This window comes from Asterias rubens, chromosome 17 (genome assembly GCF_902459465.1).
Source record: "Asterias rubens chromosome 17, eAstRub1.3, whole genome shotgun sequence".
Lineage (NCBI taxonomy): Eukaryota > Metazoa > Echinodermata > Asteroidea > Forcipulatida > Asteriidae > Asterias > Asterias rubens.
In genome coordinates, this window is record NC_047078.1 from 6,824,326 (window position 1) to 6,838,695 (window position 14,370).

General features: G+C 38.7%; 2 protein-coding genes across 2 annotated transcripts in view; both read left to right on the forward strand.

Moving 5' to 3' along the window:
* Positions 1-3,056: 3,056 nt before the first annotated feature.
* The window catches only part of LOC117301550, a 30,505-nt gene continuing 19,191 nt past the window's right edge, over positions 3,057-14,370 (forward strand). Inside the window, exons 1-3 of the mRNA XM_033785580.1 lie at positions 3,057-3,247; positions 12,853-12,990; positions 13,781-13,876. Of these exons, the coding sequence (XP_033641471.1) occupies positions 3,197-3,247; positions 12,853-12,990; positions 13,781-13,876 (285 nt within the window). The 5' untranslated portion in view covers positions 3,057-3,196. The remainder of the gene's footprint in view (positions 3,248-12,852; positions 12,991-13,780; positions 13,877-14,370) is intronic.
* LOC117301551 (mevalonate kinase-like) lies at positions 5,668-7,535 on the forward strand. The gene has a single exon (XM_033785581.1). It carries the CDS (start codon positions 6,159-6,161, stop codon positions 7,383-7,385), a length of 1,227 nt encoding a protein of 408 aa, XP_033641472.1. The 5' UTR covers positions 5,668-6,158; the 3' UTR covers positions 7,386-7,535.

The window sequence follows — 14,370 nt, forward strand, 5'->3', positions numbered from 1 at the left end:
TAAATGTTAATTGCAGAGTGAACTGTGACGCAAGCGAAGGTATCGCAAATGCTTCTTAATATGCTGTGCGTGGCGTCCTGCGGTTGTAGGCTACAATTCTCAGAGAAAGTAGAATAATACAATACAATACAAACAATAACACTGTCCAAACGTCCATTTCCACTGTCTTGAAGAGTTTAAAGCTTCATTTATTCTGGTTACTTAAATCATACAATAATACTTCATAATGCAAAGATTTAAATAATACCAAGGGTTGCAATTGCAAAGATCTAGAGGGTTGTAGTTAACCGCCTCAGTACAGTCAACATGAACAATACCTGAGGCAAACAAGGGTAGATAATAATTGAGTGAAGTAAACTGCAATGTAAGTGTTTTTAAGGGGCCATGAAAATACCAAGTGTGTTATAAAGTTAATATTACCAATTTAAATATTTGAAGAAAAAAATTAAAGGATGGAAATTATAAAATAAAAAAGTGTTTGTAAACAAATATATTGAACAAAAAGTGTGACAGGTTTGGATTTATTTTCAGCAAGAGTTAAATTATGTGTACCCACAGTTATCAATGAAACCTTTAAACTCTCACCATAAAATGGGTCACATAATTACAGATGCTGGTTAGATTGTGAACAATTGTTTTCACACCAACCCCGGGAGTTAAACTCACAACATGCATGATATAGCATTCACAAACAAGAATTTGTCACAGGTTTTATACAAAGCTGCAGTTTTATCATGGCACTGTCATCTTTAGATTCCATTCCAACCTGTGGGTGTAGAAGATAGTCTGATCCCTCTTCTAGAGTCTTTTTGTGAACAAGGACTCTGACATGCATGCCGTGTTTGCCAAAGGTGGCTGCAGCTTAATAAATATCAATTGTTTTAATGTTGGCTTTGTGAAGTCATGAGACAGCTTAATACATTACAATTTGCCTCTGGCAGTACTGAAGCCATTATTAGTGGGCCCTGAACCACCTGACCACAGTGCCAGTCAACTTACTTGTTAATTTAAATCCAAATTTTTAAGATGCAGAGTTTGCAGAGAATCACATTTAAGTGCTCACAATACTTCTTCTTTGATGGCAAGGTTTGAAATGACTTTTCACCCACTTAAACTACAAAATGAGACCTATCAGTATAATGAGTTTAGAATCGTTTAGAATCAAAAATGTATTAATTGGGATAGTTGCCCCCAAAATAATAAAGTTAAATGGTAACAATTTCCAAGTAAAACCAAAAGGATTTATTTTTTGAGGATGCCCAATGCAGAATCTATTTTTGTTGTTGAATAAATCAAACTTATTTGAAAACAAAAATTAAAAAGAAATTATATTCTTTTTTCAAATTCCTACCTTAAGAAGGGTTTCGCTCATGTGACCTAGTCCTTGCTTTTCGAATTACAAACCTACAAAAACTCATAGTCTCATATCATATGATAAAATTATAGGCATAACAAACATACCATTATTACAGTACCAGTAGGGTCTAACAATAAAGCTTACAACTTGATGCTTTATGGTACAGTGTACTAAAAGTATCATTTTTGTAATACATGCACAAAACAAAGCACAAAGTATGTAATTATATTATGCACAGAATCATGTTCGTACAATACGTGTACATCAAACTTGTATAAACTGAACCCTTGATAAAAACATGTTTATGCTAGGACTACTTCTAAGTTCTAGAAACTAGAAGTATGCTAGGACCTACACCAGAACCTTGTCGTACTTGTCATGTCATGATCTACGGTATAACCATGGAGGTAGAAATAGATTTATATTAATAAATATAAACATAAACCACAATTACTTAGTCACTTTTGGTCACTTTAATTTTGAACCATATCAGTGGTAGACCTAAAAAGTTGATGGTGTGAGAAATAAGGAAAAAGTATCATCTGCCACATAAAGTTTTAAAAATGTACAACTACCATGATTGAAAGCTATTCTATTTACGTCCACGTCATTGCTGATCAGTATTACAGATACAATCGAATCAAGACAATGTAACCATTGATGGGCTTTATCCATAGAGCTATATCTAGACTCTATCTAGACTAGGAATAAGAAATGTTTTTATTTTTTGTAAAACAGTCATGACAGTCCTCGATCATCATGACCTTGGCAATGTTTCTCTGTTTTGTAACAGAAAAAATGTCTTACTTTTGTCATGGAGGTCGTCCATGCTTTTGTCGAAGTATTTATCAGCACAAATCGGAGTCACTGGTGGGAAGTTTTGGTTGTTATTTCCGATCCTTCGAGGGTGACTGATGGTTGCGGGAGGGTCACTGATCCGTGTTGCAACTTCTGGCCATTGACCTTGTCAATGTCAGTCTTCCGACGCCCTACAGACGTAGACGGGCAAACCTAAAAACAGTAATTTTATCGCGAAAAAATGTCGCCTTTGGAGTTTGTCTTTAACTACTGTGTCTTGTCACATTCACTTTAGCTAAAGATTACCTTAGTTTGTCTATGCCAGAACTATTTATTCTATCAACCAGCTCTTTCTCGGTCACTCCTGTCACATCCATTTTGCAAACCGATCGATCGTGTACGAACGTTGAACGTTGTTTACTTTTTTGAGCGAGGTGCCAAATTTTTCCCACAGTCCTTTGCGCGCACATGCGCAGTTGTTCAAAATTGCTATCTGCAATAAGGTCTATGGTCGTGGGGTCGGGGTTGGCGCGGCGGCGGTAGGGCACCCCTGGATGACCTTTGGCATGCCGCATATTATCACAACATGCTACACACTAGTCTTGGTGCAAGACGTTTCTCGTTTCCTTTTCACACACACCGCGGCCAATTCACTGACAGCGCGCGCAACGACTCACCTGACTTATAAGTCCACTCACCGCGCCGGAGCCGCGGCGGTGAGTGGACTATAAGTCAGGTGAGTCGTTGCGCGCGCTGTCGGTGAATTGGCCGCGGTGTGCGTGATAAGGAAACGAGAAACGTCTTGCACCAAGACTAGCTACACACACGCACGTTGATATGCACATTTACCTGGGTAGCCATTACCTCACCATTCATGTACAGCATGCAGTACGCACTCTTCTCGATGCTTGTGTACAAATGGGGAGTGCATGCAATAACACGTCTCGTCGACATTGAAGACAATCTTGCAACAACACTGGCCAAATCTCTGAAAGTTTTCTCGTTGAAAATGACTGCTGTTTAAATCGAAAAACAGTTATAATGTTCACTGTTTCATCTGTGCAAAGCGTGCTTCCATTTGAGCGAGAAAAGGTAGGCATATTTATTTACGAAACATTTTTAGTCATAAGATTAAGAGGAGTGTCGTCGAACCATAGAGTCGAACCCAACCACACTAGTACTAGTTTTCTTTAAAAAAAAGAAAAGAGAGAACTGTGGATGGGGAACCAAGCCTCGTCGTGGCAGTGTCCGGCGTGGCATAGCAGTTTGATTTTCCATATTATTCCTGTATGGACTTTCCTACCTGCAGAGCGTCATTAGGGTTTCTGTGGATCCTTTTAATACATTCATTTATAGTATTATATGTTTGCCTCCCTATGTAAATACTAAATGTATTGTATGTGACTGGATCAACGGGCTTTGAGCTACACTACAGTGTTTATTATACTTTTGTTGATCCTGGCGTTCTCATTTACATTATTTTATAGGGTTGTTCTTCTTGCTTTGTATTACCTTTTGTATACTATTTATTTTACATACTGTCTGCTTGTATTTGTAATTGTTTAGTGGTCAGAATAAAGAATAGACCTTATGCACATGACGTAATTTCAGTACGGCGCCCCCGCATTGAGGTCAAAAGGAGGTTGTTCATTGGCCAATCTATGTGCGTTTCGTTTGTTTCGTCACCGTTTGACCTCAAAGATGGCGGCTGGATGACGTCAATGCATAAGGTCTATTTAAGAATAAGAATTATCCAAAACATGTGTAGAAGAAGAAGCATTACACAGAATAGTTGAGGGACAACAGTCCGTATGGCGCCACCACTTTTTCACTAATTTTTTACAAAAAAGGATATCTCATTGAGGTAAATTAGATACTATATTATTTCATATCGGATGAAAAAGTGGTGGCGCCATACGGAAACTTATCCTAGTTGCGATAATGTAACCCTCCTGTCGACGGCAGGGTTACGAAGCTAACGCAATGTGTGCAGGGCGAAATGGTTAAAAACGTACAATTTCGACAGCTAGTCAGCAGATTTGCTCCACATTTACCACTTTTGAAAATCATGACACAAATTCTAGAAACAAGAACTTGATCCTCAATGTATCATGAATCCTACAATATCACTCAAAACGCCATTGAGGAAATAATTTGGGAAAAGTTTCCGTATGGCGCCACCACTTTTTCATTCGATATAAAATAATATAGGAACTTATTAACCTGATTGATATATCCCTTTTTGTAAAAATGAGTGAAAAAGTGGTGGCGCCATACGGAAAGTTATCCATAATTTGAAGAAAAAAGACAAAAACTTACCAGATCCCCCAGCGAAAGAGTAAAAAATGTCCCAGGTTGAAAATTTGAATCTTTTTAAAATTTAATTTCTCATTAAAACACAGTTGTGTATCATGGTTACTGTTGTTTTCATTTTTCTTGTAAATCATTTCCTCAGTGACCCTTCCACCTTTTGCTAGTTAGTTTTTAAGGTTGTTCTAACATTATCCTGTAAAAGAATATATATTATTTTGGAACAGTTGCAGACAGATATACCCTGACTCAGACAAGACCCCCCCAACCCCTTTGAAATGAGGTGTGACCACAGTTTGTAGACCCATGCCCTATACTTACCTAAATTAATATCACTTCGGGGCTACTATGTAATGCGGCAAATCTATATTTACTGACTGTGTCAATGAAATAAAGCAACATTGGAACTTAATTGCCTGTTACATTTTATCTGTGAAACGCCATGGGGGGCTATTTCTTTCTCCAGGTTAACCATCAATCATGTACATGTGTATGGGCCCAGTGTCCTTGCTCTGTTAATTTATAGAATTCTCTACACACAACATGTATGGAGGTCGCTAGAGGTCACCATTTCTCTGATAACATGAGTATAAATAGTCACCAAATATCCGCTCTAGCCTCAGATCGTAAGCAATGAAAAGCAATGAATGCTTCATAAAAAAAAGTTTTCATCAATAAAAGTACCTGCTTACTGCTCCGCTCTGTGGTACATTGTAACATTAAAAACCACATTTTCATTTTATGTCAATCAGAGCCATGACATTTGTCCCTGTGTACAATACAAACCATTAACAATGGAACACCATACGTACATTATAAAATGTACATAGTACACTGTTGATACCAGTGCGTCTGATGTGTAATGTGCACGATGTACACTTGTGTATGTACATAGCATGATATAGTCTGTAAAGTATACCCCCGGTAGTATTACTACTAGCATATAGATAGAGTTTTATATAAGAACTAGAGGGCGCACTGGCCTAATGCGCGACCCGTCATGCGCGCATGCAGCCATTTTGTAAGTTGACAAAACAGGGTTGCTCAGCGTGTGTTGTGCGTCCATTTTGTAAGTTGACAAAACGGCATCGCGTCAGCGTTCAATAAACACAAATTCCAATGTGTACTTCATATTCACCGCGCGTACAGAATGGCGCGCTTGTCTCCTTGCGGTCCCGTCGCATTGGTGCAAGCAGCATCACCAGTGCGCCCTCTAGTTCTTAAAACTCTATGGTTATATACCATGTATACCAGTACATCTGATGTGTAATGTGCACGCTGTACACTTGTGTACGTACAGCATAGCAGATAGTCTGTAAAGTGTATTTCTGAAGCATTGTACCAGGAACAAAGCAGAATTTTTATTTTGCTGGTACAAATATACAAGGGTACAATGTACATTCTGTCCATCCATATAAAATACACTTTGTAATGAGCTCATCTGTACAGACAATCAGACACTGTGCAGATTACACTACACATTTCCAGTGCAGTACATGTGCAGAACGTGACTTACTTTACTTGTGCATTGACCTTCTTTGAAGTTGTTGCAGTCACTTACAGACTTATTTTGTGTGTGTAATATATACATCAGAAAGTATTTAATCAGCCCACATCAGTCTTGGTTTTATCGTTTCTTGTTAAAATAGTAACTGTCGGATAACAACTCCAACCCGGGTCTGGAACAGCAACGATGAACCGTCCATTCTGTGTTTCTGCACCTGGGAAGGTCATCCTTCACGGAGAGCATGCTGTTGTCTACGGGAAAACGGCGCTAGCGTCTAGCCTGAACTTGAGAACACGCTTGAAGCTGTCGCAGACGAACATCAAAGACACTGCCTCTTTTTCCCTGCCGGACATCGGACTGGAGCTAAAATGGAGGTTAGACGACCTGAATGAAATCTTTGTTGAGTTTCTTAAAAGAGAAGCAAGTCTTGATATTGGGCCACCGACTGTCTCTCAGTTTGATAAAATGAAAGAGTTTACAAAGATCTCTGAAGAGGGCAGTGCTAAAGACCTTGCTGTTCTAGCGGTGCTGTATCTGTACGTAGCCATTCTGGGATCTAATAATGTGATCAGATTTCCTGCAATTGAGGTTCAGATAACCTCAGAGCTTCCAACTGGTGCTGGGTTGGGCTCATCGGCCGCATTCTCAGTTTGTTTATCAGCGGCTTTCTTGACTCAAGCTGGTAGCATCATTCCTGTAGAGGGAAGCAACTCCTGGAAGCAGGAGGACCTGGATCTTATCAACCAATGGGCGTTTGAAGCAGAACGAATCATCCATGGAAATCCCTCTGGTATCGATAACGCCGTCAGCACATACGGTGGCGCTCTGCGTTACCAAGGAAAACAAATCAAATCGCTGGAGAACGTACCTCTCCTTCGGATCATTTTGATCAACACAAAGATCCCACGCAGTACCAAAGTTCTTGTTGCGGGCGTCAGAGTGAAGTTTGACGAATACCCGGCGATCATTGGTCCTGTGTTCGATTCGATTGAAGAAATCGCCCAGAAATGCCAGTTAGTTCTTGAAAGTCTTGTGATTGACAAGACCTTAAAGGAAGTAGCTGATAAACAGACGAGCGTTGAATCTCATCCAATCAGAGAACAGGGTGTGATTCATCCTGACCAATCACCTTACTCCTCGCTGGAAGAACTGATTGACATGAATCAAAAGTTTCTTGAGATTCTTGGGGTTTCGCACCCCTCTTTGGAAAAGCTCTGTACCCTAACCTCTCAACATGGTCTCCACTCAAAGCTAACAGGTGCGGGTGGGGGTGGGTGTACCCTGACCCTTATTAGGCCAGACACGGTGCCAGACACGGTGATACAAGTGAAGGAAGATGTGGCTAAGCTAGGATTTGATCTGTGGGAAACAAGCATTGGTGGCATTGGTGTAGCATTCCATGCAGACGTGTAATGGATAGAGACGCTGGATTTATAAGTTTGAAATTGGAATTGACTCTGGACTGTGTCAAGTAATTTTATTCAGTAACTTTCTAAATACAAACTTGTAAACTTGATACTCGTCTATAGTATTCTGTATGGCAAGTATTTTGGCATTGTTTAATCAAGATAATGAATGTCAATATACAAACAAAGTGTGAAAAAAATTACAATGAAACTGTTAAATTAAAAAAATGTAGTGCAGGATTTAGTGTACAGTCAATATCATCTGTACAACAATGTAGGCCCATAACATCCTGTGATTGGCCATTTTGGACTTTGGTGCTAGAGGAGAGAAACCTGATAAGATGTATGATTAGAAGTTGAAGGTCAAACTTGCTGCAACAGTTGATGTCAGTGTTAAAGGCAGTGGACACTATTAATTTTGGTGGACACTATAAATAAATATTCATAAATACCTCAGACAGTTTCGCTATTCCTATTGGTGGAGAGCGCGTCACGTGGGTGTGTATAAACCTTTGTTTATGACCGGTAAAAAGTGTTAATTCATGGGCGTGACACGCGACCTTGCACCTGTTCTTCATTCCTATTGGTCGAGAGCAATGGCTGAAACAATGTGCCACATCACGCAATATGCGCGACGTGCACAGCATTCTCTTATAAGGAGTTGTTTACCCGAGGGCGGCGGAGGGCTTTACCATTTCATAGCTGGAGGGGTGTTGTGTTGAAAGAAATCATTTAACAATTATAATTTTTGCATTTATTTTACTTTTTGACAAAAAAGTGATGACGTTTTTTACCGAAAAGGTGTTTATGAATGGGAATCAAAGTGTGTTGAATCAGTCTTTAACAAGTGGTTTAAACCCGCCGAGGCTTGGTTCTTTATAATTTACCTCGACTTTGTCTCAGTAAAATTATCAAGAACCAGGCCTCGTTGGGATTAAACCACTAGTTGAAAACCTCTTCACCACACATTGATTCCCTTATTAATTTTAGTTTTTACCCATACACCGATGTGTGTTAGCACTGCATACTCGGTACTTCCCCGAGTGTAGTGCTAACACATTTTTGGGATAAAGTGTTGCAACCACGCATGCCTAGTGAATGGTCTGCATTACATGTATGTTATTAGTTTTGAATGGTGACTCTATGTAATATACAATAGGCTCCCTATTCTGCAGACACTATGTAAATGTGCACTATAGGAGGGGTGCAATATGGTTCTGCAAGAATTAGCCTATGCCAACAAATTACTTAAAAATGTACAATGTACTAAATTTAATGTGGGCCTACTGTTGTACAGTACGTGTACATCATACAGCACACTGGTACATGTTCTGGTAACGTACTCTGATTGATCCCCGTATAATACAACTGAGAGCATGTTCACTTGAGATACATACTTGTTGCCGAATGTCCTTGTTGCATTGAAACAATTAAATATTCCATCCTGCAGCTTTCAATAAGGCCAAATAAAACATACCAGTTGATCATCCAGATTTTTCAAAAAAGAGGAGGATGAGAGCCTTTTTATTTATTATTATTATTTATTTTTTTTTCCAAGATGGCTGCTTAGTATTTCAAATCAAACGGGCCACCAATTCTTCAGTTTGAACCCACCTCAAACTTATTTTATATCTACATGTACATGTATTTGTTGCATGAGGACCCGTGTTAACAGGGTCGAATTATTACACTAAAAAGATTTGCTGGTAGGCATTCACTAATATTGTTTTATGAGACGGACGGTTACACGTGTTGGAGAGCATCACGTTAGATTCAGGAAAAGCTCCTAGGCCTCCTTTTGAAAGAATGGATAACAAATTGAAAAATTGGTGGGGGTAATACATGTATGTCATTTAATTTTTAATGAAAGTAGACGATTCTTTGCATTATGACGCCACTTTCTCAAAAAGTACCCTTTACTGATGAGGCAAAAGAACACCCTCTGCCACCTATCAGGCACAGTGTATCGGAGCAAAGCAATTACCAGTATGATTTATTTGCCCATAGGGATCCAGGATTTCAAATAATAATAATAACCAAAGTCTTGTATAGCGCCGGTATCCGCCAATGCAGGCGCTCATGGTGCTTGCTCAAAAAATCTGCACCGTAGTCAGCTGAGCTCCAGGTGCACTGCTCGCGATATCTTTAAAAAAAAAGTTATAGTCATTATGCTCGTCAAAGGCTATTATCATTTGTGGATGTTGAACAGATGTGTTTTGAGTGCTGATTTGAATGTATCAGTTGTGACAGCTGCCCGGACGTAATGTGGAAGACCATTCCATATCTTTGCTGCTGCGACTAGAAATGAACGCTCTCTCCAAGAGTTGCGTGCCCTGTGTTCTTCAAGGAGAAATTTGTCTGCAGAGCGTAGATTTTCTCGTGTTGGAACATATGGCTGCACAAGATCACATATAAGACTGGGATTGACCATTCATCGCTTGAAACACAAGCAAGCTGATTTTGTATTTGATCCTCTGTTCAATTGGGAGCCAGTGCAGTTGTTTCAGAAGTGAGCTAATGCTTACACTCTTGTTGGATAATGTAAAGTTCTACTGCATTGTTTTGTAGACGTTGGAGTCGATTCAGTTGTGATTTGTTCAGTTTGTACAATGCAGAATTACCCACAAATGTTTGTTAAATATGACTGATGTAACCTATTTTTGTTGTAAAGCCTAAATGACACCTCCTTAAACTCAAAGTCGACATTCTTGTATCAAGAAGTAGGTTTCAAACCTACACAATGGAGTATTGACAATAAACTTGCTGCAAGCTCTATAACATTGGTGTTTTGTGTTCTTGCTTATTTAGTTAAATGTGCATGGAATGAAGTAGGGCCCAATTTTATAGCTCTGCTAAGCACACAATTTGCTAAGCATGAAATTTCTTTCTTGATTAAAATCAGGATTATCAACCAAATTTCCACTTGTTGCCTACTGCTTGTTACTGGTATTCAGCTGTTGTTTGCTTATCTTGAAAATCACGTGGAAATTTGGTTGGTAATCCTGTTTTTATCAAGGAAGAAATTTCATGCTAGGCAAATTTTTGGGCTTAGCAGCTCTATGAAATTGGGCCCAGGTGTGGTTCAATTTAGCAGGATTGTGTAGCATGGGATGTAGAATAATTAGGGTGAAAAAGGATTGAGATACAGCTACGTACCTATAGTGTAAAAGACTGTGAATGCTGTGGAAAACAAACTTAGAAGAGGAGATTTTTGCAGATTTAAAGGCAGTGGACACTATTGGTAATTACTCAAAATAATTATTGGCATAAAACCTTACTTTGTAACGAGTAATGGGGAGAGGTTGATGGTATAAAACATTGTGAGAAACAGCTCCCTCTGAGGTGACATAGTTTTCGAAAAAGAAGTATTTTTCCACAAATTTGATTTGGAGACCTCAGATTTAGAATTTGAGGTCTCGAAATCAACCATCTAAACGCACACAACTTCGTGTGGATGTGACAAGGATGTTATTTCTTTCATTCTTGCAACTTCGACGACCAATTAAGCTCAAATTTTCACATATTTGTTTTTTTATGCATATGTTGAGATACACCAAGTGAGAAGACTGGTCTTTGACAATTACCAATAGTGTCCAGTGTCTTTAAAAAGGAAAATTAATTGGTCAAGTATTCAGGAGTGGCCCCGTAAACAGGCCTTGCTGTTGCGAATGAGCTGTTTGTAAAGTGGCCGTCCGGGATAGTTAAAGGGTCTGTTACTTTTTGTAGGACACAAAACACAATGTACACCGACTTGAAGATAATGATGGTAAAAAGCTAATGAAAAATATTACTTGCTGAGGTGTTGTAGCTTTTTAGAAAATGAGTAAGACAAGTCACAAAAATAATTTTTGTTTCAAAAGACGAAAACTATTTCAGCATGTAAAACGTATTTTCGTGACATTGTTTTACTCATTTCTCAAATACTACAGCACCTCAGCAAGTAACATTTTAAGGTATAGCTTTCTACTATCATTATCTTCAAATGGTGTAAGTTTAATGTCAATCTGTGGACATTGTGTTTTGTGTTACAAAAAGTACCCAAATCCTTTAAACTGTGCGTTTCACTTCCCCCAGGAAGTTTTAAATAATAACCCAGATTTTTAAATATATTTTGTCATCAAATTATTTTCTGACATAAGTAGCAATCACAACCAGTATGACAAACAACAAAGATCTCCATAATCCTAAACATGTTTACACTTTTTGATTTTTATTAATCACATTTAAAAAAGAAGAAATACATACTAACTCCGATTGGTCAAGAATGGTCAAATAAGTGTATTACAATGGGTGCATTCAATTAGCTTTCCTGAGTCGACCCCAGTCTGCCCCAGGTACGTTCAAATAGCATTTAAGTCGTTCCAGGGGCTCACCTGGGTCAGCCCCAATTGCCCTGCTTGCGGAGTGGGTCACTTTGGGCTGGCCCCAGGTGCATGACGTCACGACGAGAGGGTGAGTGATCGTTCGATTACCTCTTGTCAAGGGCTCATCCGAGTGAGCACTGCGGGGTGGACACAGGAAAGCTAATCGAACGCACCCTGTATGTGACATAAAGAACACGGCTCTGTGAACTAACAAAGTTTTTCAGTCCTTACCTGACTGCATGGGTTTTCACGACATGTCAGTGTTTTCCTCCCACGTCTAAAACCTAAATTTCTTCTTTTCCTACTCTCCAAAAAGTTGGTGTGATGTTTACATTTAGGATGCTTTGCGGACTGCCTTAACAATGTATTCATGGTATTGCCTACTTCAAAGCTTAGTTCAGGAGCACAAAACAACCAGAAATCTGCGATCAAATCTTCAAACAAATCCCTGCTGACTCCCCCAGTTATCAAAACCAAGTCGTATGGTTCCCGCTCTTTCCAATATGCAGCAGTTCAGTTATGGAACAGTCTTCCAGAGGTTGTCAAACAGGCTGAGACATCAGAACAATTCAAAACCTGGTTAAAACAATTCTGTTTTCTTTGTACAATAATTGTTTATAGGATTTGAGGCATTGCATGGTGAGGTATCAATATATTATTTGGTTTGTGGTAACAACATATGTGTGTATCAACTTGCCAGGTAGAGTTTGTTCTTGGAGAACTGTCTTTCTTTATTCTACTACCACGGAGTAGATTGTTCAGGTGTTTGGGAGACTTCTCAGTTCTAAATAGAACTGTCCTGCTTTTTAACTACAACCCGGGCGGATGGTATAGAAATAGGCTGGGACTACTACTTAAGTTTAGTATACATGTATATATACGATCGTAATTAACTGTACTACCGCGGAGTCGGTTCTTGGGTTGGTCTCAACGTTTTCGACTAGCTTGCTCTAGTCATCGTCAGGAGACTTGTTGATTTCCTTTTCACAGCGCATAAGGACCTCATGGTGATATGCACTATAAAAGAATGGTTTTATCATTCATTTATTACATAATTCAGATTCAGAATGTAATAATATAACTTTCATGTCTGATTTACTTTACTCACAGGATTTAGATGAGTTATTATCCAGTGATACTCCAAATGATGAAGTCCAATCTGTATGGGCTACCACGGGACACCTGTTCCTTTCTCTCAACAATGGATTCGCAATGAAGGCATTTGACACAGCACCTGTCAATCAAAAGGTAAACATGTAGGCATGCAACTTTTCCTCTTTTTAAATTTCAGTTTAACCATTCAAAATGGAAAAATATTATACAAAATCATTGATTTTTATTTAATTTCCTCTCTTTTGGAGAAGTTACAGTTGCATGCCTGAAATATGTCATTTAATTTTTGAATAAAAGTAATTGATTCCTTGCACATGACGTCACTCTCTCAAAAAGAGAAGCAAAAAGCACCCTCACTGCCAAAGAAGAGCCCCGCGGTGTCCTCACTGCCTATGAGGCCAAAGAAGGCAAACCATTGGACGATTATGTTCTTAGTACAAAAATGTGGGGGGTTAAAGGCAGTGGACACTGTCGGTAATTATTCAAAATAATTATTAGCATAAAACCTTACTTGGTAACGATAATGGGGAGAGGTTGATAGAATAAAACATTGTGAGAAACGGCTCCCTCTTAAGTGCCATAGTTTTCGAGAAAGAAGTAATTTTCCACAAATTTTATTTCAAGACCTTAGATTTAGATTTGAGGTCTCGATCACGAAATCAAGCATCTGAATAAACAGCACTTAGTGTGACATGGGTGTTTTTTCTTTCATTATTATTTGCAACCTCAACAACCAATTGAGCTCAAATTTTCACAGGTTTGTTATTTTATTAAATTATGCATATATGTTGAGATACACCAAGTGAGGTGACTGGTCTTTGACAATTGCCAATAGTGTCCATTGTCTTTAAAGCATTGTCTAGGGAGCCTTGGAAATTTGTGTTCATTGGATTGATGTTGTGTTGGTTTGTTTGAATACCCACAGGTGCCTAAAGATAAGAGAGTTCTGACTGTTCACCAGACTACATCAGAAATAATTGACGTTTGTGCATTGAAGAGAAAGACTGCACCTGTTTACATTGTAAGTCTCTTTTAAAAACAGTGCACACTAATGGTAATTACTCAAAATAATTATCAGCATAAAACCTTACTTGGTAACGAGTAATGGGGAGAGGTTGATAGCATATAACATTGTGAGAAACTGCTCCCTCTGAAGTGACGTGGTTTTCGAGAAAGAAGTTTAGAATTTGAGGTCCCGAAATTAAGCATCTGAAAGCACACAACTTTGTGTGACAAGGGTGTTTTTTTTTTCATTCATAGTTATCTCGCAACTCCGATGACCAATCAAGCTCAAATTTTCACAGGTTTGTTATTTTATGCATATGTTGAGATACAGCAAGTGAGAAGACTGGTCTTTGACAATTACCAATAGTGTCCACTGGCTTTAACAGAAAAAAAAATACATCATTGCATGTTGTTTTCCTAATAACCAACAGTTCTTTGCTGTGAGGCAATAATTGGAATGTGACATTTCTGTAAAATGATTCCACTACAAACATTCATTTTAGGTAAACA

Coding starts and splice junctions, on each gene's coding strand:
- LOC117301551 (XM_033785581.1), top strand. CDS start 6,159: ATGAACCGTCCATTCTGTGTTTCTGCACCTGGGAAGGTCATCCTTCAC.